The sequence below is a fragment of the Ailuropoda melanoleuca genome, chromosome 12 (assembly GCF_002007445.2).
Source record: "Ailuropoda melanoleuca isolate Jingjing chromosome 12, ASM200744v2, whole genome shotgun sequence".
NCBI classification, from domain to species: Eukaryota; Metazoa; Chordata; class Mammalia; order Carnivora; family Ursidae; genus Ailuropoda; species Ailuropoda melanoleuca.
This window is the reverse complement of record NC_048229.1, coordinates 16750111-16771615: the sequence shown is the minus strand read 5'-3', so window position 1 is coordinate 16771615 and position 21505 is coordinate 16750111. Positions and strand designations below refer to the sequence as shown.

The 21505-nt window shown below is 43.8% G+C and overlaps 1 protein-coding gene across 2 annotated transcripts in view; it reads left to right on the top strand.

The window, feature by feature from the left end:
* The window catches only part of SART3 (spliceosome associated factor 3, U4/U6 recycling protein), a 34742-nt gene that overhangs the window by 10059 nt on the left and 3178 nt on the right, over window positions 1-21505 (top strand). The window contains exons 3-16 of one of the 2 annotated variants that reach the window (XM_034672364.1): window positions 524-628; window positions 4283-4467; window positions 5572-5677; window positions 6932-7056; window positions 10595-10750; window positions 11476-11614; window positions 12093-12200; window positions 12614-12691; window positions 12817-12875; window positions 13803-13912; window positions 17223-17335; window positions 18680-18756; window positions 19342-19510; window positions 20627-21081. In XM_034672364.1, the coding sequence (XP_034528255.1) occupies window positions 524-628; window positions 4283-4467; window positions 5572-5677; window positions 6932-7056; window positions 10595-10750; window positions 11476-11614; window positions 12093-12200; window positions 12614-12691; window positions 12817-12875; window positions 13803-13912; window positions 17223-17335; window positions 18680-18756; window positions 19342-19510; window positions 20627-21081 (1985 nt within the window). The remainder of the gene's footprint in view (window positions 1-523; window positions 629-4282; window positions 4468-5571; window positions 5678-6931; window positions 7057-10594; window positions 10751-11475; window positions 11615-12092; window positions 12201-12613; window positions 12692-12816; window positions 12876-13802; window positions 13913-17222; window positions 17336-18679; window positions 18757-19341; window positions 19511-20626; window positions 21082-21505) is intronic. The other variant, XM_002921225.4, reaches the window with a different exon arrangement.

Here is a 21505-nt window from a genome sequence, read left to right as displayed (position 1 = left end):
CTGAGTGTAGAAGCTGAAATTAGATTTTCTAGATTCGTTCCTGACTACACATCTTACTAGCTGTGTGACCTTAAGCGAATTATGTAAACATTGTAAGACTCAGTTTTCCCAGCAGTAAAATGGGGCCAGCAGTAGTTTCTACTTTATAGTACATGGATCAGATGAGGTATTCTGTGTACAACATATAATAAATGCCCTAACATGTCGTAAATGCTTAGATAGATGCCATCATTATTCATTATCGTGACTATCATCTACAGGAATTCTAAAAAGATTGAATGAGAAATACATATATGTAAGTACTTAGCAAAAGTATAAAAATGCCCAACAGGTGTAGGATTTTGGAAGCATAAACCTTCTATGTGCTTGGTGCCAGTTTTAAGAATTAAATTTCTGTGAACCGTGGCAGGCTGTATAAGGTGGGTGAAACGTTTGTGTGCTCGTGACTCGCAGTGAAGTCCCTGCTTTCATCCTCCCCTTTGGTGAAGGAGATGGTGATGCAGGAGGTGCTGTTGTCTTGCAGAGCTCTGGCTGGAGTGGCTGCATGACGAGATCAGCATGGCTCTGGATGGCCTGGACAGAGAGCACGTGTACGACCTCTTTGAGAAAGCCGTGAAGGATTATATTTGTAAGTTCCCTGTGCGCTTTTTGGGGTGTCTGCGGATGCATCTGTCTCTGCTGCCCTGGGTTGCATTGTGAGGTGTTGCTCCTCAGGAAGGAGAGGGTTAGTCCGGCAATTAGAAAGGTTTGAGTTTACTTATTATTCTCATTGTGGTTTGTTTTTTTTCTTTCTTTCTTTCTTTCTTCCTTCCTTCCCTTTCCTTTCCTTTCCTTTCTTTCTTTTCTTTATTTCTTTCCTTCTTTCTTTATTTCTTTCCTTCTTTCTTTATTTCTTTTTCTTTCTTTCTTTCCTTCCTTTTCTTTCTTTCTTTCTTTCTTTCTTTCTTTCTTTCTTTCTTTCTTTCTTTCTTTCTTTCTCTCTCTTTCTCTCTCTCCTTCCTTCCTTCCTTCAAGATTTTTATAAAATTTTATTTGTCAGAGCGCGAGAGCACACAAGCAGGGAGACTGGCAGGCGGAGGGAGAAGCAGGCTCCCCGCCGAGCAAGGAGCCTGATGTGGAACTCCATCCCTGGGCCCTGGGATCATGACCTGAGCTGAAGGCAGATGCTTAACTGACTGAGCCACCCAGGTGTCCCTGTCTGTGGTTTTCATTTGAGGATATCTGGTTTTAAAATACAGTTAGAAATGTTTGTAGTACGGGAGTGAATATATTCACACCCAGCATTTTTTTGGCAGGGAGAACTTAACATGGTATTTTCAGACAACTAAAGTTGCCTTTTACACGTTGAATGGGTTTTTAGAAGTTTTGGACAGAATGCTTTTTTTTTCCTTTTTTAATTAAAAAGCTTTTAAAAACTTTTTATTTTAAAGCAATTATAGATTTACAGGAAAATAGTACAGAGAGGTCCTATACTTACTTCGTCTTGCTTTCCCCAATATCTTGTAACTACTGTACAAAATCAAAACCAGGGAATTGATCTTAGTACAAGGTGCGTGTGTACTTCTGTGACATTTTATCCCACGTGTAGATTTTAGTAACCACCGCTGTAATCGAGATACAGAACGCTCCATCACCACAGAGGTCTGCGTTGTCTGCTCGTGTCGATGTTTTGCCAATGCAAGTGGAGTGTAGACACCTTCTCTCCTTTTAAGTTTCTTTACCCATCCTTGTTGGTAGTATGATTCTCTAAATATTATCTTTATCAGAGAATGCTATGGACAAAATGTTTTTTAAAAATATTTTTAGAAATTTCCTCCTTTAAAGATGTTATTTATTTGAGAGAGAGTGTGCTTGCAAGTGGGGGTTTAGGGGCAGGGCGGAGCAGAGGGAGAGGGACAAGCAGACTCTGTGCTGAGCATGGAGCCTGACCCTGAGATCATGACCTGAGCTGATACCAAGAATTGGACGCCCAACCGACGGAGCCACCCAGGCGCCCCCCCCCCAACATTTCCTTCTTTTAAATTAAACATCCTTCCGTACCTGGTTTTCCCCGCTTTCTCCTCGTGATAAGCACTGGTACTTGAAGATGGATTGCCCCGACGAAGAGAATTTTTCATGTGCCTTTACCAGCCAAAAGAATTGATCAATTTTTAGTTTTTATAATCCGAATATGGAAAATTACAGGTGTTTTGTGAATATGAAATTACACCATATGTGCTTTTAGTATTCTTGTGTCTCTGCTTCTATCTGCCCATGTGGCTTCTTAGAACCTCTTGACGGTTCCAAGGGTATGACACTGCCACGTTTTCTGATGATCCTGTCACCCCCTTGTGAAGGTCTCAGAGTCGTCATTAACAGCACCTCCCAGACTGTAGTGTTTTCCGGTCTTTGATGGTTTGCAGTCAGCCTGCTGTCGGGCCTCCACTGTCAGTGCTGAGGTCAGTGTGCCTGCCTTTTCCCCGACTTCTTCAGGGCTGCTGGGGGTTGGAAGCCAGATAACCGTGCTTCTTAGAATAGGTCTGTTAAAGTAGTTTTGAATGGGGGCCCATGGGGTTCTTGTGTTAGTGTCAGGAGCTGTGGAGCATGGAAATTGTGTCCCGTGTTTTGTGAATGTTCGGAAGCCACTTTGGCCTGCTTCTTAGTTTTTAATTATGTTTTGCACATTTGAAGATGCTAAGTGTATACCTTTCTTTCTGCGCATGCACTCAGTGATTTCAAACGGCCTGGGAGGTGTTCAGAGCGCCAGTGATAGGTTCGCCTGCGGTTCTTCGGAGGCCTCGTGCGGGGGCTTCAGGCCTGCTTTGGAATGTGGCATCTAGTGCCACGTTGTTTGCCTCTCGTAGTCATTGTGGACTCCGCACCCGTGGGTTTTCTGAGTTTAAAATACTGTTCATAATATTTACCCATTCTAGATTATTTAAATATTGGGGGGAGCTGTGAGGTGACCCATTGAAAGTTACCTTCTCTTCAGAGGAGGGACTGTTTTCATAGGCGATCTGTAAATGTGACTTTACATCTCCGAGGGCTTCAGCTCCAAGAGCTAGATAGCTCTTTTCCTTTTCCTTTTTCTTTTCTTTTTTTTTTTTTTTTTTTAAGATTTTTTTTTTTAAGCTGGGGCACCTGGGTTGGCTCAGTTAGTTAAGCGTCTGCCTTCGGCTCATGTCACGATCCCAGGGTCCTGGGATCGAGCTCCGCAGCGAGCCTCCTTCTCCCTCCTCACTGCTCCTGCTCACTCTCTCTTGCTCTCTTTCTCTCTCGCTATCTCTCTCTCTCAAATAAATAAAATCTTAAAAAAAAAAAAAAAGATTTTTAAGTAATCTCCACACCCAACATGGGGCTTGAACTCACAACCCTGAGATCAAGAGTTGCATGTTCTACCAATTGAGCCAGCCGGGCACCCCTCTGTTCCATTTTTGTTTTGCATCCCATATGGCAGCTCTGTACTGGTGAGCTAAAACAGAGTAGCCAACAGACTTTGGCAAAGTTCTCAGAAATAAACCTGTTTCAAAGAAAAAGCAAGCCTCGGGAAAACATACAATAATTGTCAAATCGGTGTCTTTATCTTCTAAGTATTTTTATTTTACAAGGTTAATGGATAGGCCTGTGAAATTATTTTCAGATGTTTGAATAGGCAAAACATGTGCAGTGGGAACCACTGCATTCCTAAAGATTTTAATTCATTAGTCTGCCCTTAAAGCTGCAGGGGTGAATAAATAAAGTTTAAGAAGAAAGTGACAAAAAACAGGGCAACTGGGTCTTTTTTGTTGTTGCTGTTTAAACATCATTGCAAAGAGAGACTTAAAATATAGACTTCTGGTTACAGGATTGGTGGTTTTAATTGGCTCTGTGACTTTGACCAGAGGCTTAAAAAGGTTCAAAAGTTAAAAAATTCTAGGCTTTGAAATCTTTCCTGAAAATTGACTCAGATTAGTAACTGTTTTCATTGAATTCTTTCATTGAGTTTTTTTTTTTATTGAATTTTTTCCATTTTAATAAGTAGGCTTTATAATCATGAGTGTATTACATATTACCTGCTGGCATATTCTGTTTATGCAGTAAAATCTCAATAATTGTAACCTAGTAGGGACACTGTTTAAGATGCGCTTTCCCTTCCAGCTGCAGTATTAGGAATATATATACATTGGGATGCTCGTTGATGTGCTCTTGCCTTTTTGCATGAATGAGTACTGTTTTGGTGAGCATATTTCTTTTGTGATGTACCGGAAAGTTTTGATCGTTGGGTATTTCATACCCTGAATTAATGAGCACTTCTCCTTCTTAGGTCCTAACATCTGGCTAGAGTATGGCCAGTACTCAGTCGGTGGAATTGGTCAGAAAGGTGGCCTTGAGAAAGTCCGTTCTGTGTTTGAAAGGGCGCTCTCGTCAGTTGGCTTACATATGACCAAAGGACTCGCCATCTGGGAGGCTTACCGGGAGTTTGAAAGTGCGATTGTGGAAGCTGCCCGGGTGAGTGGCCTGGTCTCTGTGACCAGTGCTTGCCTTTGCATAGTTGGGGCTGTCTTTGTAAGTGGCCATGGAAGAACACAGTCAACAAAATGGTCCTCGCCAGTCCCTTAGTGGGTAGGCAGTAAAGTAAAATCAGTAGTCTTTGTGGAACAGCAAGATTGATTTTTTTGATTAAAAAGCAGATGACCCTGTAATTTTTCTGATATTTAAAAATACTATTTCAGTTATTGGTTCCAGGTGAATATACAAGAATAAGTATGTCATTAAAAAATATATATATATGTTATCAGTCATGTCCAATAACAACTGCAAGAGATAGGAGATTTGACCCCATCATAATTGGATTTTTTTTAAACTCTGATTCAAGGATTTTGCAGTCCCCTCCCAGTGTCCCCTCTCCCATGTTTGTGTGTGTGTGCACAGAGTTACCATCGGTACCTAGTGGAGCCCTCTAATAGTTAGATGGTTGTTATTAAAGTAGCCCAGTCCCTTGTGGATTGCATCCCTGTTGAAAAGTCCGCAGTGGTGCCTTCAGCTTAGCCTCACAGAGGCATCGGGGCTAACTCCTCTGGCTGACATATGTGGCCCTGTAGCATCAGACATAACCCTGCTCCCGTCGACAGTTGTGCACTTGCTGGCTACTGTACTTACACTGTTCCTTCACCTGGGAGACCGTTTCCTGCTCTTTCTACATCGGGAGAGCCTGCAGATTCATCCCACATGCCAGCTCCTCTGGGAGTCTTTCCTGATTTCCTCCCTTCATAACAAAGCTCAGCCTTAAAAACCAGCTGAAAGCAAGCCGCAGTACTTTGCTACTTGCCATACTTTCTTTCCTGATGTTTATATTCTGCTTCATTGTAGTCATTCGTGTGTATATAGTCAATATACACATTTCTTATATTGCTTTTTGCTTTTCACCCCATCATAAATACTTAGTAGCAGAGACGTTTATTTTTGTGCCTCTTACAGCATTTGACACAATACGTCATGTATCAGAGGGTCATATATACATATTTTTAGTTTGAACTGAAAAACTTTTTGAAATATTTTTTGAAGTAGGAAGGACCACAAAGTTTGTCATTTACTACAAATTTGCTTCTTTAGCCCATAGCTGGCTTCCTTTCCCCTTTTGACCGGGAACAAACCTTTGATTCACAGCTGGAGAAAGTCCACAGTCTCTTCCGGCGACAGCTGGCGATCCCACTCTATGGTAAGAGAAACTGACCTGTCAACAGCCGGCTCTCCATGGTTTTTAAAGTGCTTTGGGGTATGTCCTGTCATTAGGTCTTTCCCAGCATCCTGTGAGGCAGATGTTGCTGGTGTTCTTACTCCCACTGGGCAGTGTCACTGTGGACGAGGCCCTTGGTAAAAACATACCTTGAATTGTTAATGCTCAAGAGGATTGAGGGTCGGCCAGCAGGACTAGAAGCCGGATTTCCTGACTCTCCGTGTCCTCTATGAAGATGCTGTTGGAGAGGTGGAGTTACTATAAGGAATAGGGAAACTGACCCCCTGTATTTTTTGGGGAAACTTTATTGAGTAAGAGTTCCATTGTGAGCATTTTCTCTTTAGCAGTAACCTCTTCCGTATCAGAATGGGGATTTTCCATGGGCTTTTACCATTCTTTTGCGGGGGTGATTTGGTTCAGGGACACTGTCGATTGGAAGTGTTCATGTCTGAATTTCTTGGGCTTTTGGTAAGGACGTTTCTGTTTGGGGGGTCTGTTTTGGTAAGCCAAGCCTTCGAAGCCCTGGAGCTCGAGCATGAGCAGCACCTGGAGGATTTTTCTGGGCACGGAAAGAGTTTGGTGCTGCCATCTTGTTCGTTCTCCAGGCGTGGTTACACACTGTATGTCCTTGGCACCTCTGGACAGCTGCTTGAGCCCAGACATAATTTCTCTTTTTACTTCGTGGTTTATTTGAATTTGATTTAACAAATTATAAAGTGGCTTTCCAGTTGAATCCTTGGGCGACACGCAGAAAAGGCTAGAACCGAGCGGGCTGCAGGTTTCGTCTCACGTACCGGTGTGATGCGGCCTAGAACAGTGGGCAGAGTATGTACTTGAGCCAGCCTGCCTGGTCCAGGCCTTGCTCTGCCGTGAACTACAGACAATTGATAACCCTCTACTTGGCGTTTCCTCAACTACAAAATGGGGATCATGCTAGAACCTACTCCGTAGAGTTGGGAGATCGAATGAGTTAGTGGATGGAAAGTGTTAGAACATAGGAAGCACTAGGTAAGTGTTGCTATTATGTAACTGATCGATTAATTGGTAGGGCTTCTGGGGGAATTGCTTTGAGACAGAATCTAAGGTCAAGTCTGGGCCCAGTAGAAGATTGGAGCATAAGAGTTGCCCTGGTCACTAATGCGGGAGGGGCTAGCATCATCCGAGTCTCATGGTTTAATCTCTGGGTTGATAAAAATCAATGGCAAGACCTACGGGGCTGAATCCATCTTTCAATAGATATGGAGGCCACGTTTGCAGAGTATGAAGAGTGGTCGGAAGACCCAATACCAGAGTCCGTAATTCAGAACTATAACAAAGCACTCCAGCAGTTGGAGAGATACAAACCCTATGAAGAAGCACTGGTAAGTGTTGGCCTCTTTACAGTAAACTTCTCGCTGCAAATTTTTCCCTAATCAATAGTTGCATCTTTAAAATTTGTTTTGTTGTGAAATCTGTAGAGTATATAAATGTGTACGTACAGTTTACATACTAATAATAAAGTGAACATCCATGTACCCACCACCCAGGTTAAGAAATAGAACATTGCCAGTACCTTAGAAGTCTCCTATGTGCCCCTCTCCGATTGCCTCCTCTTCCCTCTCCCGAGAGGTAATCACTTTCCTGACTTTTGTGATAATCGTTCCCTTGCTTTTCTTTAGTTTTACAATCTATGAACATACCCTTGATTAATATATTGTTTAATTTTGCTTGTCTTTGAGCTTTAATATAATGGAATCATGCCGTGTATTTCAGTGAACATGTTTTCAGGTCGTAATCATGTTGATAAGTATAGTCTGTCTGTCCCACGGTTGCGAAGTTGTATGTGTACGCCACAGTTTATAGATCCACGTTCCGAGCTGGGTCGTTTTCCAGTTTGTTGCTAGGAGCAGCGGCATGTTTCTGGCCATCATTGTGCGTGTCTCTTGGTGCACATATGAAAAGGGGTTCTCCAGAGTGTATCCCTGGGAGGAATTGCTGGATCGTAAGATCGTGCTGAACTCTTTTCTGTGCTATCAGTTGACACTCCTGCCTGGGACTTCTCCCTGAACTGAGGGTTCTCCTTGGTCTCACCAACCTTCAATACGGACATAAATTTTCGCCACTCTGATGGATCTGAAGTGTAGTTTTAATCTGCATTTCCCTGATTACTAAGAGAGTTGAGCGTTTTTCACATCTGTTGGCCATTCAGATTTCCTTTTTTGTGAGGTGCCGGTTGAAGTCTTTGTCTCATTTTTCTTGCATCTGTATTTTTTTCTAATTAATTCATAGGAATCCTGGATCTTTATCCTTATTTGGTTGTATGTATTGCATATAAGCTTCCCCCAGGTTTGTGGTTTGTCTTTTTACGACATCTTTTGATGAGCAGTTCTCAGTTTTACTCTAATTGGATTTATCATTCTTTCTCTTACAGTTGCTGCTTTTGTTACACTCAAGAAATCTCTCCACGTTCCAAACTCATGAATATTCTTAGCTCTGTTTTCTTCTTAAAGTTAATAGCTGTGTATTTCATGTTTAGATCTTCATATGGAATTGATTTTTGTATATGGCATGGGGTGGGGTCTGGTTTCATTTTCCATATGAGAACCAGTTGTTCCAGCACTGATTTTGATAATTCCATCCTCCCCTCATTGATGTGTCGGCCCACATCTGTCATAGATTAGCTGTCCGTTGGGGTGTGGATTTATTTCTGGGCTTTCTATTCTGCCCCACTGGCTTATATCACACTGTCCTAATAATGATAGTTTCGTAAGTTTTGCTCTTAGGTAATATGAATCCCATCCATGTTGTTCCTCTTCAAGAGTGTCTTCTCTTTTTTTTAATTCTTCAGACTTGGATTTGGAATCAGCTTTTCAGATTTGATTTAAAAACCTGTTGAATTTTGTATTGAAATTGCATTGACCAATTTGGGGAAGAAGATACATCCTACAAATACTGAGTTTTCTAATCTATGAATGTGCCATAGGCCTTTGCTATTTAGGCCTTATCTTTCTGTAAAGTTTTAATTTCATCTGGTCCCTTGAACACATTTTTTAGATCTATTTCTAATTTATTTTTGATCCTATTGAAAATGCCACCTTTTTAAAAGATTTGCTTTTCTAATTGTCCTTGGTATATAAATTGTAATTTGTTTTTTATAATTTTTTTGTCTATTGAACTTTCTAAATTTTTATTAATGATCAATAGATTCTTCGGATTTTCCGTGTTGACCATACTATTTGTTTTTTAACCATAATATTGTTTGTAAGTGGCGTTTTTCTACCTGTCTTGGCCATAGAATACTTTCAGCTTCGTTTAGCCTCAGACTTACATCATGTTTTCTTGTACTTCTTGTCTTTCTGTTCGACCGGAAAGGCAGCATTGTTAAGTCAGTCTTGCATTATACAACCCCAGCTTGCTTGTATTCACCACAGGCGTTTCCCACTTCTTTGCTCTTCTTTCCTTGCATCCCAGAGCTTTCATTTGGAATCGTTTTTATTTTGCTTCAGGTATACCCTTTAGAGTCTCCTGCACTGGGTATTTGCTGGTAACAGATTTTTTTCTCGGTTTTAATTTGAAAAGGTCTTCACTTTGCTCTTCTTCAAAGTTCATGTCTCAGGGTGTAGAATGCTAGATTAACAGTTGCGTCTCCCGTCTTTCTGGCTTCTAGTGTTGCTCGTGAGATGTCAGCTTCTTTGATGGCAACCCTTGTTTTCTCCCTGGCCCATTTTAAAATCTCTTTGGTTTTGTTTGATGTCTCCCATAGTTGTCATACAGTAGGTCCAGGTGTGGATATCTTTGTATTTATCTTTTTCACAGTTGGTTGGGCTTCTTGGCTCTGTTTTTGGTATCTTGTGGTATAGTAAGAACAGTGACTTTGAGAGCCAGGCTGTCTCAAGTTTGCATGTTAACTCTGCCAGCTACTAGTTCTCTGACTTTGAGCTTGTCCTTAGCCGCCGTGTCTGTCGGTCACCTCGAATGTAAGATGGGATAATAATGACACCTCACTGTGAAGACCAGATCCTTAATATATCTTACACCAGCAGAAGCTTAACCTTCACCTAGATTTTGTCCTTAGTATTTCTTGTGTCTTTGCCAGTTTGCTGGTGGTCTTCAAGACGTTTTTCATATTGAATCCAGCAGTTTTAGTTGTGTTCAGTGGCTGTCCGGGTAACCAGTTTGTCATTTTGTAACTAGAAACTGAGCCTAAGACATCATCTTTCTACTCAGAGCATGTGTGCTCTCCTGCCGGCCTGCCTGTGCCCCTCGCCCTTTTTCACACTTAAATGATTGGTATGTAGCTGTTTTTCTCCAAGCCTCATTAATGAAATCCTCAGCTAGTTCGTTTAAGTACAACCATTAGTGCAGTGTGGCTGAAGAGGAAAGTTGAGTAGGGATTTTCTCTGAAAAGAATTTTGATTGTAGGTCTTTGGATCAGTAAACATTCAGCCTAGCCTCTTTGATGTTCTGCATGTGCCTGTACGCTGGCAGGGGCTGATACTTGGAATGAGAAGCCTTGGAATGGAGGCAGCGAATCACTCCAGTGTGGTTGCGTTCACTGCACTCAGTAGGCTGAGAAAGTGACTTCTGTTTTGGAAGAATGGCTGGCCATGGTCACTGGCAAAGGTGTTTCTCTGTCATTCAGTTTCTGATGGATGCCCCCATCAGAAACCCCCTGTGGCCTACGGGTGGGTTTGGAAAAGGGTTTATGGAGCCTTTGTAACTGTTGCCATGAAGAGGCACTATGGACTCTTACTCTGCCCGTCATGTTGTAGACCCCGGCATGCCAGAGCTTCTGAGAGTGGGGACTGGGGATTCTTACTGACGTAGCCAGTCTTGCCAGAATTTAATATGAAGTTATGTTGTGCTTCCTAACTGTTGAGTAGCTCATTTCAGCCTCATTGTGCTTCCCCTTTGCCTTAGTTGCAAGCAGAGGCGCCCAGGCTGGCTGAATATCAAGCGTACATCGATTTTGAGATGAAAGTTGGTGACCCTGCTCGCGTGCAGTTGATCTTCGAGCGCGCGCTGGTCGAGAACTGCCTCGTGCCAGACCTGTGGATCCGCTACAGTCAGTACCTAGTAAGACCGCTTGACTGTTCTGACTTCTCTCCTTTTTACCCATTGAGACCCTGTTCAGAGAAAATCAGCAAGAGTGCCAGGAGTTAGTTGTGGACTGTCTCTGCTTCCTCATTGTCCCTCATCCTCCTTTCCCCTCTGCCAGCTCACTCAGGGAATTCTTCGGGTGTTTCAAGTCATTTCAGACTGATCGCTAACTGTAAAAAAATTTGCTGTCTTCTTATTGAGGACCTTATGACAGATTAATTTTTTTTCTTGCAAGTTTTCATTATGGGAAAAAACTTAAGCACTAGAACACAATTAGTAAGGTGAAACCTTGTGGGCCCAGCACCCAGCTCCAACAGTTAACTCACGGCACTAGTCTAGTTTCGTGTATATCCTTAACTTCCTTCTTCCATGTGATTTTGAAGCAGATCCAGAAATCACATTTCATTGGTAAATATTTCAGTACATCTATATATAAAAGATTTGAATCAGGATCCAGACTAGGTCCATCCGTTAGGATCGGCCGCTGTCTCTTAAGGCTATTTTCATCTATAGGTTCCCCTTTCTACCTCTCTTCTTCTACCCCAGCTCCCCCTTACAATTTTTTTGTTGAAGAAAACAGTCACGAGAGGCATTTCTAAGGAAATTTCTTTTGTCAGCTGGTTGTGCTGGAAATGTTTCGTTGATGGTGAAGTCTGTAACGGCAGCATTTTATCTCCTAACTCTGGACTTCTTTATTGTAGGATCGGCAGCTGAAAGTAAAGGATTTGGTTTTATCTGTACATAATCGAGCTGTTAGAAACTGCCCGTGGACAGTTGCCCTGTGGAGTCGTTACCTCTTGGCCATGGAAAGACATGGAGTTGACCATCGAGCGATTTCTGGTGCGAATGTTTTTATGGGAAGACTCTTAAGTTTTCTGTCCCAGGCCAGAAACCTAATGCTGTGACAGTCATTAAATCAGCCTTCCCCTGGGTGTTAACTTCTGGACATTGGGTGTTAGTGACAGAAAAGGCCCTAAGTGAGAGATAAACTGGTTGTAAGATTTTAATGTGCTAACATTCATTGTGATTTTCCAGGAAGTTGGGGTCTTTTCTCCAAACTTACTTGACCTGGAATTCTTTTAGTGCAGGGCATCTTGTGGAACATGCCCTTTCTAGAACAGTTTGTGCAAATCCTGGAGGCGCTTTTTTTTTTTTTAAACATTTCTCTCTAGCTCATTTCACTTTGTTGCCTCCTGTCATTATTATTAAGTCATATAGTATTGGATAGTCAGTAGAGGTTTTTATAACAATCTTGATAATTTGTATTACCTTCCTTTTGAATTGGTAACAAAATCCTGGCTTGTTCTTCCAATTCCAGGGACCTTCGAGAAAGCTTTGAGTGCTGGCTTCATTCAGGCCACTGATTATGTGGAGATTTGGCAGGCGTACCTTGATTACCTGAGGAGAAGGGTTGATTTCAAACAAGGTATTTAAATTCATGCGTCAAATTCAGTTCTGAATTTTTTCCTGACATGTCTTCTGGTGAGATGTCCCAGTTGCCCAAATACATCACGGTTAGGCAAATGATGTAGACCAGTCATTGGCAACTGTTTTCCCCCAGAAATTTTTGCTACTTAAATCCTTAAGTCCTGCTGTGAATTATAAGGGAAAAGACTTAGGGTCTCCTGTCAGCACTGTCCATAATGTGCTGTTTGTTCCAGTGTCTTTTTCCCCAACTATGTGATGAGGGCAGGACTGGCAATTTAATTTCTGTGTCCCCAGCATGATGCCAGGGGCCTCATAGGCTCCCAGGAGTTTCACTGTAGGATTTAAAAAAACAAAAAAAAAACCACGGTGCGCGGTTTCATGAAGCCAAACTTCTCTTGCAACTTCTAACAGACTCCAGTAAAGAGCTGGAAGAGCTGAGGTCCGCATTCACCCGTGCCTTGGAGTATCTGAAGCAGGAGGTCGAGGAGCGTAAGTGTGGCTCCACCCACTGCTTGACGCAGTTGTCTTTCCTCTTCTTGGTGGATGTGCCTTCTCAGTCAGAGGCTCTTTGTCTCTAAACTCTGTTTTAATTTTGACTAATTCTGTTCTTACAGGTTTCAATGAGAGTGGAGACCCAAGCTGCATGATCATGCAGAACTGGGCTAGGATCGAGGTAAGTGTTTTTGACAGATGTGTCAGTGACATCCACCTTTGAAGGACACGTGGCTGATGTTGAGTCAGAATCCTAGGTGATGGTCTGGAGTCTGTAAGGATTTGTGCTCTGTAGCTTGGTGCCCATTCGTCTGTATCTTAGAGAAAACACTAGCACTCAGGTCAGAAGTTACGCAGCAAACGTCGGAATGCCAGGCCTTCACTTACGGACTTCTGCCCCCTCCCCTTGGTGCCTGGTTCGCGAGAGTACCCTGGGTGTATACCGTCTGCCAGGCATTTTACTGTGTGCTGGGGAAATGGGATAGACCTTCTCTGTACCCCCAAGTCTTTGATCTCCTGTGGGAGACAGAAATTTGACAAATAATTAGAGGGTGTAATGAATTGAATATTATTCTCGGACCAAGGACCCCAAGTGAGTAAGGTATGGAACCTGTCCTTGATCAGGTCACAGAATTGTGAAATTCTAATCCTGTTTTATTTTCTGAGGGAGAGTCAGGTCAAAGAACCAGTATCTGTCAGGTCCAGAGAGGTTCACTTGCCCAGGTCCCTTAAATGGCAGAGCTGGGACCTACTCCTAGATCAGTCTTTTTTTTCTCTGCATTGCCTCTCAGATGAAGCGCTTGTAGTTAAGCTTGATAAAAATAAAAAACAAGCGACTAGCCAGTTCTGTCGTAAGTACCTGTGGGCTCCTGCTCTTTGCTCTCAAATAGCGTAGGCAGACATCTTGAGGCTTGTCAGAAAGCCTGAAGTGGTTGAGCTGGGCCTGTTGCCATGGAGGGTGGCGGGGGAACGTCCAGGGAGTTACGGAACACGGATCAGCAGTGGGGGGGTGGGGGCTAAGGCATGTCTGTTTGAAGTATGCTTTGTAACGGGTGCCAGTGTCCTAAGGTTTGAGTCTTTCCTAACGATGCCTGTTAATGCATTTTAGGCTCGAATGTGCAATAATATGCAGAAAGCTCGGGAGCTCTGGGACAGCATCATGACCAAAGGGAACGCCAAGTATGCCAACATGTGGCTCGAGTATTACAACCTGGAAAGGTAACCAGCCTGGGGGCGGGATTGGCGGTGCCTGTCAGGGAGGGGTAAGCTGTCCTCAGTCCTGGCTGACTTCTGCCAGTCTGGGCTTGCTTCTCACCACAGGCCGCAGGCCTTCATCAACCTGTCCTTCGTTAGTGGCCGTGTGTGTACTGGGCGAGGCTAGGGAACTAAACCTAATATTTTGTGCCCAGGCTTGTCGTACAGCCATGCATTTCTTTCAGTTTGTTATTTTGGTTTGTTTTGATTTTTGCATATGTATGTTTTATTTGACTTTTGGGGGAACTATTTTTTATGATTGCTTTGTCTGTCAAAGTGGAAAATATTAAAAAGCAAAGAGAAAAACCCCAAAATTATCTGCAGCAACAGCCCCAGAGACATAACCCCTGTTAGCCAACGGTTTGGGTATATTCTTTGGGATTTTTCTATGCTTAAATTTTTTTTTTTTTAAGAAAATGCAGTGATAGTGTACATGTTATAAATCTCTAAAACTTTTTAAAATAAATATGACCAATAACATTTATAACATGGGGAAGGTGTAAAGAATATGACCAGCTTTTCCATTCGTTGTATCTTGAACACTGCATCTCAGATATGTTTCTATATACTTTTTTCTTTTTTGAATGTTTTGTTTTTGTCCCCAATTAAAAAAATAACACGTGCTCATATTAAAATAGAACATTTGCCAAACTATGTGGTAGAGAGTGAAAGTTTATTACTATCTCACCTAGAGATGACCACTATTAAAGCTTCTTGAAGGGGCGCCTGGGTGGTTCTGTCAGTTAAGCCTCTGCCTTCGACTCAGATCATGATCCCAGGGTCTTGGGATCAAGCTCCGCGTCAGGCTCCCTGCCCTGTGGGGAGTCTGCTTCTCCCTCTCCCTCTGTCTGCAGCTCCCCCTGCTTGTGCTCGCCCGCTCTCTCTGTCAAATAAATAAATAAATAAAATCTTAAAAAAAAAAAAAAAAGCTTCTTGAATGTTCCTCTAGGGCAGCAGTTCTCAAACTTTTTGGTCTCAGGACCCGTTATACTCTTAAAGTTTGAGAACCCTGAGAAGCTTTTGTTTATGTGAGTTTTGTGTATTTAATATTACCATATTAGAAACTGACAAATACTAATAAATACCAATATCACCATATTAGAAAACAAATTAAAAAATTGTCAAAATAATAAATTCATCACATTTAACATAAAGAATATATTTTTTATGAAAAATATGACTCTTTTCCAAACCCCAAAATAATTTAATGAGAAAAGTGGCATGGTTTTGTATTTTTGCAAATGTTTTTAGTCTGGCTTAGAAGACAGCTGGATTCTGATGTCTGTTTCTGCATTCACTGTGTTGTGAATTCTCATTGAGAAATATGAAGAAAATTTGGCTTCACATAGATAGGAGGTTAGAAGAAAGGGTTATTTAACCTTTTCAGATAATTGTGGATACTCTTTCATACTAGAGCAAAATTCAGCAAGTGGTAGGTTCTTAAGTAGTTGCAGTGTGGAATCTGAAACCGTTTATCATTGAATTTCTCAGACTCCATTACATTAATATCCATTGGTTTGTTTTGTACTTTGAATAGACCTTTTACCCACACCTGATCCTGTGACATGCATTGTTCATTTGGGGAATACTCATTTACTAAGGCTTGCAGCTCTTCCACTGTCAACACATTTCATCATACAGTATTTAAAAAATCACATTTGTTTATATCCTCAGTGATCTTAGTAGAAAAGTCTTTTTTTTTTTTTTTTTTAAGATTTATTTATTGGAGAAAGTGCGTGTGCACACAAGTGGGGAGGTGCAGAGGGAGAGGAAGAGAGAGAATCTCAGGCAGACTCCCCACTGAGCATGGAACCTGACCAAGGTGGGGTGGTGCTTGATCCCATGACCCCAAGATCATGACCTGAGCCAAAACCCAGAGTCGGACGCTCAACCACTGAACCACGCAGGTGCCCCAGTAGAAAAGTGTTTTAAGTAGGAAGCTGTCAAACTCAAAGTGGCAGATAGAAATTTTCCAAAATTCTGATTTTTGCTTAAAAGCTGCCATTTTATCATGGCAACAAATACAGTCAGGGGTTTTCCTTGAAGTGACAGTCTTCCTTCATTAATTTTCAGAAATGTCTACCAGATACTCAGGTCTACGTAGCTACAGTTTTTGTCACTCAGCTGTTTTCTCAAGTAAAAATGGTGTTCCATGAAAAAACAAACTAGTTCAGCTTGCATCCCAAACAAAAAGATATGGTTTTCTTTGTGACAACCATTGTACTTTGGTGTGCAGAAAAAGTGTTTTATATGTATATCTCCTTCTGTCGAACACAGTATGAAAAAGTGTGCAGGGGCGCCTGGGTGGCACAGCGGTTAAGCGTCTGCCTTCGGCTCAGGGCGTGATCCCGTTGTTATGGGATCGAGCCCCACATCAGGCTCCTCCACTAGGAGCCTGCTTCTTCCTCTCCCACTCCCCCTGCTTGTGTTCCCTCTCTCGCTGGCTGTCTCTATCTCTGTCAAATAAATAAATAAAACCTTTAAAAAAAATGAAATAAAATCCCTTTTTTAAAAAAAAAAGAAAAATAGTGTGCAGCCTTGATTTGTGCCATCAGTGCAGATGTCAACACAGTGAGAAAGTCAGTTAATGTTCAATAATAATGAAAGCAGTTTTGACTTTGCAGATCGCCCGAAAGGGTCTTAAGAGAACTTCAGGGCATGTACGTGGATCATACTTTGAGAACCACTGCTCTTTTTTTTTTTTTAAGTGTTCTAGTATGTATTTATAATATTTATGTATAAGTTTTTTTAAATAGAAATGTAATAAGTGTTGTTAGTAGGAGAACATTGTTTATGATTACTGTCATTAGCTGCATATCTTTCCATGTGAGTATCAGAATGCATAACTCTGGGCATGAAATCTGACCGTCCTCTGGATTGGTGATTCTCCCCTTGGATAAGACAGCATCCTAGAATTTCTCTAAGGACTTTATCAAGTTAGTGTAGCATTCTTAGATCCCCCCACCTGTGTTGCAGATGCCTGTTCTATAAAGGCGGGACACCTGGTCGCAGACTGCTGTCCCAGGTGCATTTTCCAGTAGCATCTCCTTGCTAATGGAAAGAGTGACTTAGAAGAAAGCCTTTGTTTTGACTGGAGGGAAAAGGAGAAAACATTCTAAGTAGCAGTAGTACAGATAGCTGTGGATAGTGCTGGAAGCCAGAGTCATCGCAGTGCTTCTGATCTTGTGACGGTACCTGTGAGAAGACAGCCCCTCCGTTGGCGTGCCTTCTGCTTTGTGTCCTAGTGGCAGCAACGGTTTGTTTTCTGTCCTAGGGCACACGGTGACACCCAGCACTGCAGGAAGGCCCTGCACCGGGCGGTCCAGTGCACCAGTGACTACCCGGAGCACGTCTGTGAAGTGTTGCTCACCATGGAGAGGACAGAAGGTGGGGCCCTCAGCTCTCTGCTTCTGCCTTGGAGTCTGTCCCATCCGCCCTTTCGTCTCAGGACTATAGTCTGTGAGGACAGACTGTGTACGGTAGAGCCGCTCAAGTGGTGCTCTGTGATTAGATTGTCACGAGATCCCACATCCCCTTGCCCCTCTGCTCAGAGTCTCCGAGTACCAGGAGGGCTCCCTATGACGTGGCTCTGGCACAGGGTTCTCGCCATTCTTTGCAGTGGGTGCTGTTCTGTCTCCTCACTAGTTACCAGTAGCACTCCTCCCTGGCCCCCAGTCATGACAGAAACATTTCCAGGCTTGCTGCCTGGGGATCCGGGTCGCTCTAGCTGAGATTGTGTGCTCCAGCACAGCGTCATGCACACCAAAGGCGCATTGAGAGGCAAAGGGCTAAACGTGGGCTTTGGTCATGAGTGCATCCCTTGTAAATTTTAGAGCCTTGGTATTAAGTTCTCAATAGGAAAGTAATGAATTTACCCATGGGCATTGATCTGGATTTTGGGTGTGAACCCCTCAGAACTGGAAGTAAAACACCCAAGCAACAACAGCAAATAAAAAACACACCATATTTATCATCTGAGCAGCTCTTCAAATCCTTTGGTCTTCACATAAATGTCTTGTACCTTTTAGGTTAGATTGTCTTCATAATCTTTGCTAATGAGAGTAATAGATCATATTCTGGTTTTTCATTACTTTTTAAAAGAGAAGGGAAATTTTTTAAACTCTTTTTTTAAGACTTATTTAACTTTAGAGAGAGTGAGCAAGCATGCGCAGAGCACGCTTGAGCAGGGGGGAGGGGCAGGGGGAAGAGACACGGGGCTCGATCCCAGGACCCTGAGATCATGACCTGAGTTGAAATCAGGAGTTGGACTCTCAACTGACTGAGCCTCCCAGTTGCCCCAGGAGAAGAGATACAGCTAGAAGGGGGTACCTGCGTGGCTCAGTCAGTTAGGCGTCTGCCCTCGGCCTTCGGCTTAGGTCATGATCCTGGGGTCCTGGGATGGAGCCCTGTGTTCTCCCTGCTCAGCAGGGAGTCAGCTTCTCCCACGCCCTCTGCCTCTCCACCTCTGCTCATGCTTTTCTCCCACTTTCTCTCTCAAATAAATAAAATCTTAAAAAACAAAACAAAACACACACACACCTGGAAGAACTGTTCAAATTCCTAAAAGTTCAAGCCTACAGTAAGGAAATCGGAAAATGGGGAGCCGAGTCTCCAGTTCTTATTTCTCATGGGAGAGATCTCTTATGGAGGTGTGGGGGAATTAAGAAAATTTTGTATTATTCTATCCTTTAAAATTCTAAAAACTGACAGTTTTCTTCTGTTTCTATCAAGGTACCCTAGAAGATTGGGATATAGCTGTTCAGAAAACCGAAACTCGATTAGCTCGTGTTAATGAGCAGAGAATTAAGGTAGTGGTGCTGTTAAAGTTTTCAGAAGCTCTGCTAGCTATTTTGACTGTGTTTGGTATGAATATTTCTTGTCAAAACCTCTGAGGTCTTCCTAAGAAGCATCTTTTACTCAGAGAATATTAATTAGTGAAATCCTTGAATCAGTATGTATCATTTTCTTGGATTGGCTTAGAACTTTAGCCCTGACAATAAAAACTTTATGTTGATGGGGAGTTTGGGACCTGAAGTTTACTGGGAATAGATGGAAAAGCTAAGAATGGAGCCTCACTTAGCCCTGTGAGTGGAACGTACACATCCAAATTAATTAGAGTCCCAGTTTTATACTTTGTCTTCTTTCTTTTGGTGAGTAATTACTGGGGATGTTGCAGAAGGTCCTGTAGACGTGAGATATAGTACCCTGAGAAGCCGGAGTAAGCCCTGGCAGGGAAAGTTGTCTCATGCCCTTCTCCTCCTCATGACCTCTCCTTTCCCTGGGGTAGCAAATTTTGGCTCCCTGCATCCTCTTTCTTCTCCGCTAGTCATGGGCCCATAGAGGTCCCACAGTTGCTGCATCCTAGTAATGCGTCCATGTTTCCATCTTCCCAGGCTGCGGAGAAGGAAGCAGCCCTTGCCCAGCAGGAAGAAGAAAAGGTCGAACAGCGGAAGAGGGCGCGGGCCGAGAAGAAAGCATTGAAAAAGAAGAAAAAGACCAGAGGTGCAGACAAGCGCAAAGCAGAAGAGGACGATGAGAAGGAGTGGGGCGATGATGAAGAAGGTAGAGCTTTCTGAAAATGTTATTTGGGAACATTTCTAACTTCCAGAGAAGTTGCAGACACCGTACAGAGAACTAGTGTCTGAACCAGCTGAGAATAAGTTGCTTGCATGGTGCCCCATCACCCTTCCTGTCCCTGCCTGTCGTCCACATGGGTGTCCTCCCCCTGCTCGGGCTCTAGGTCGTGAGCCCGACACTGCCCTGCAGCCACTCCCGCCTGTCCACCCGGGCTCCACTCCGTCCACTGTGCCGTTGCCCCCTCTGCCCGCCTTCTGTGTGGTGCCCCTTCACCCCGCTTGGGTTCCCACAGCTGGCTGTCACTGTCCCTGCTCTTCAGCCTCTCAGGCCCCAGCACCCCGCACCGCCTTGCTTGGCCTGCCGGATGATTTTGACTTGGTGGAGTTTCCAACTAGGGCTTCTCTCGCCCCTGCCATTTCAGGGGTGGGCAGGTGTGGGTCAGATTTATTTCAGCAGGGTCTATCAAGGAAAAGAATTGTTCGTAGACATTCTAGGACTCCATGTGTTTTTCTAGTACAAAGGTGTCAACCAGAGGGACCTTTCTTGTGCACCTTGTTGAGGCCGTCAGAAATGACCATGGATGGGGGCGCCTGGGTAGCTCAGTCATTAAGCGTCTGCTTTCGGCTCAGGGCGTGATCCCGGTGTTCTAGGATCAAGCCCCACATCAGGCTCCTCCGCTGGGAGCCTGCTTCTTCCTCTCCCACTCCCTCTGCCTGTGTTCCCTGTCTCATTGGCTGTCTCTCAAATAAATAAATAAATAAATAAATAAAAATCTCTTAAAAAATTAAAAAAAAAAAAGAAATGACCATGGATGGAGATTAGCTCACTGTCCTTGAGGGCTCCAGGTGTAGCAGGGGAAGGCAGATGTAACACGTGACCGCAGTGGCGTATAATCGGGACTGTGGGAGAGGATGGTCTGGATTAATGGTGGAGGCCAAAGGAGGGCGAGGTGCGTGCCCGGCTCCAGAGACAGGAGGGGCATGTCATGTGCAGCCGCTGCAGACCCTCCATCCCGCAGTGGGAGGAGGGTTACATCGAGTAGCTCACTGAAGAGAAGAAGCAGTTCGTTAATCGTTGCTGCTTTTCTTCTTCACCCTACAGAGCAGCCTTCCAAACGCAGAAAGGTAGAGAACAGCACTCCTCCAGCCGGGGAAGCACAGGACCTAGAGGCAGAAACGGGACTCTTTGGGAAGAGTGCGCCTGTAGACGTCGACCCCCCCTCCAAGCAGAAGGAGAAGGCGGCCGCCCTGAAGAGGGACGTGCCCAAGGTGCCCCATGACAGCAGTAAGGACAGCATCACCGTCTTCGTCAGCAACCTGCCCTACAGCTTGGGTGAGCCGGACGTGAAGCTCCGGCCGCTCTTTGAGGCCTGTGGGGAGGTGGTGGAGATCCGCCCCATCTTCAGCAACCGGGGCGATTTCCGAGGCTACTGCTACGTGGAGTTTAAAGAGGAGAAGTCGGCCCTGCAGGCGCTGGAGTTGGACCGGAAGACTGTAGAAGGGAGGCCGATGTTCGTTTCCCCCTGTGTGGATAAGAGCAAAAATCCTGATTTCAAGGTGGGTCTGTTCAGAAAATGCCTTTCATGTCGGGTTGCTGTCGACAGACTGAACGCTCTTTGGTTACAGCAACTAACATTTAGAACCTACGTGGAAGGTCTGTAGTCTGTTAAGCGCTAGACTCACACATTAACTAGGGTCTGTTCTGAGCCGGGTATGTGAGGCCTGACTCACGGCTGGGTCACTTCGAGCTCGCGCTAGTTGACACATGATGAGAAAATTGGAAATCACGATAACGGGTACTTGCCACTGAAGGTTGAGGAGTGGCATGGGGCTGTGCGGAGTTCTTATCATGTTACCTTGTCAGATGCTCACCTCAACTCTGAGACTAGCGGCTTCCATCCCTGCCATGTTCCGGGGGAGGAAGTCGGGGCTTGGAGAGGTTAAGTGACTTTCCCAGGGTGACCCCACTAACGGTTTGCAG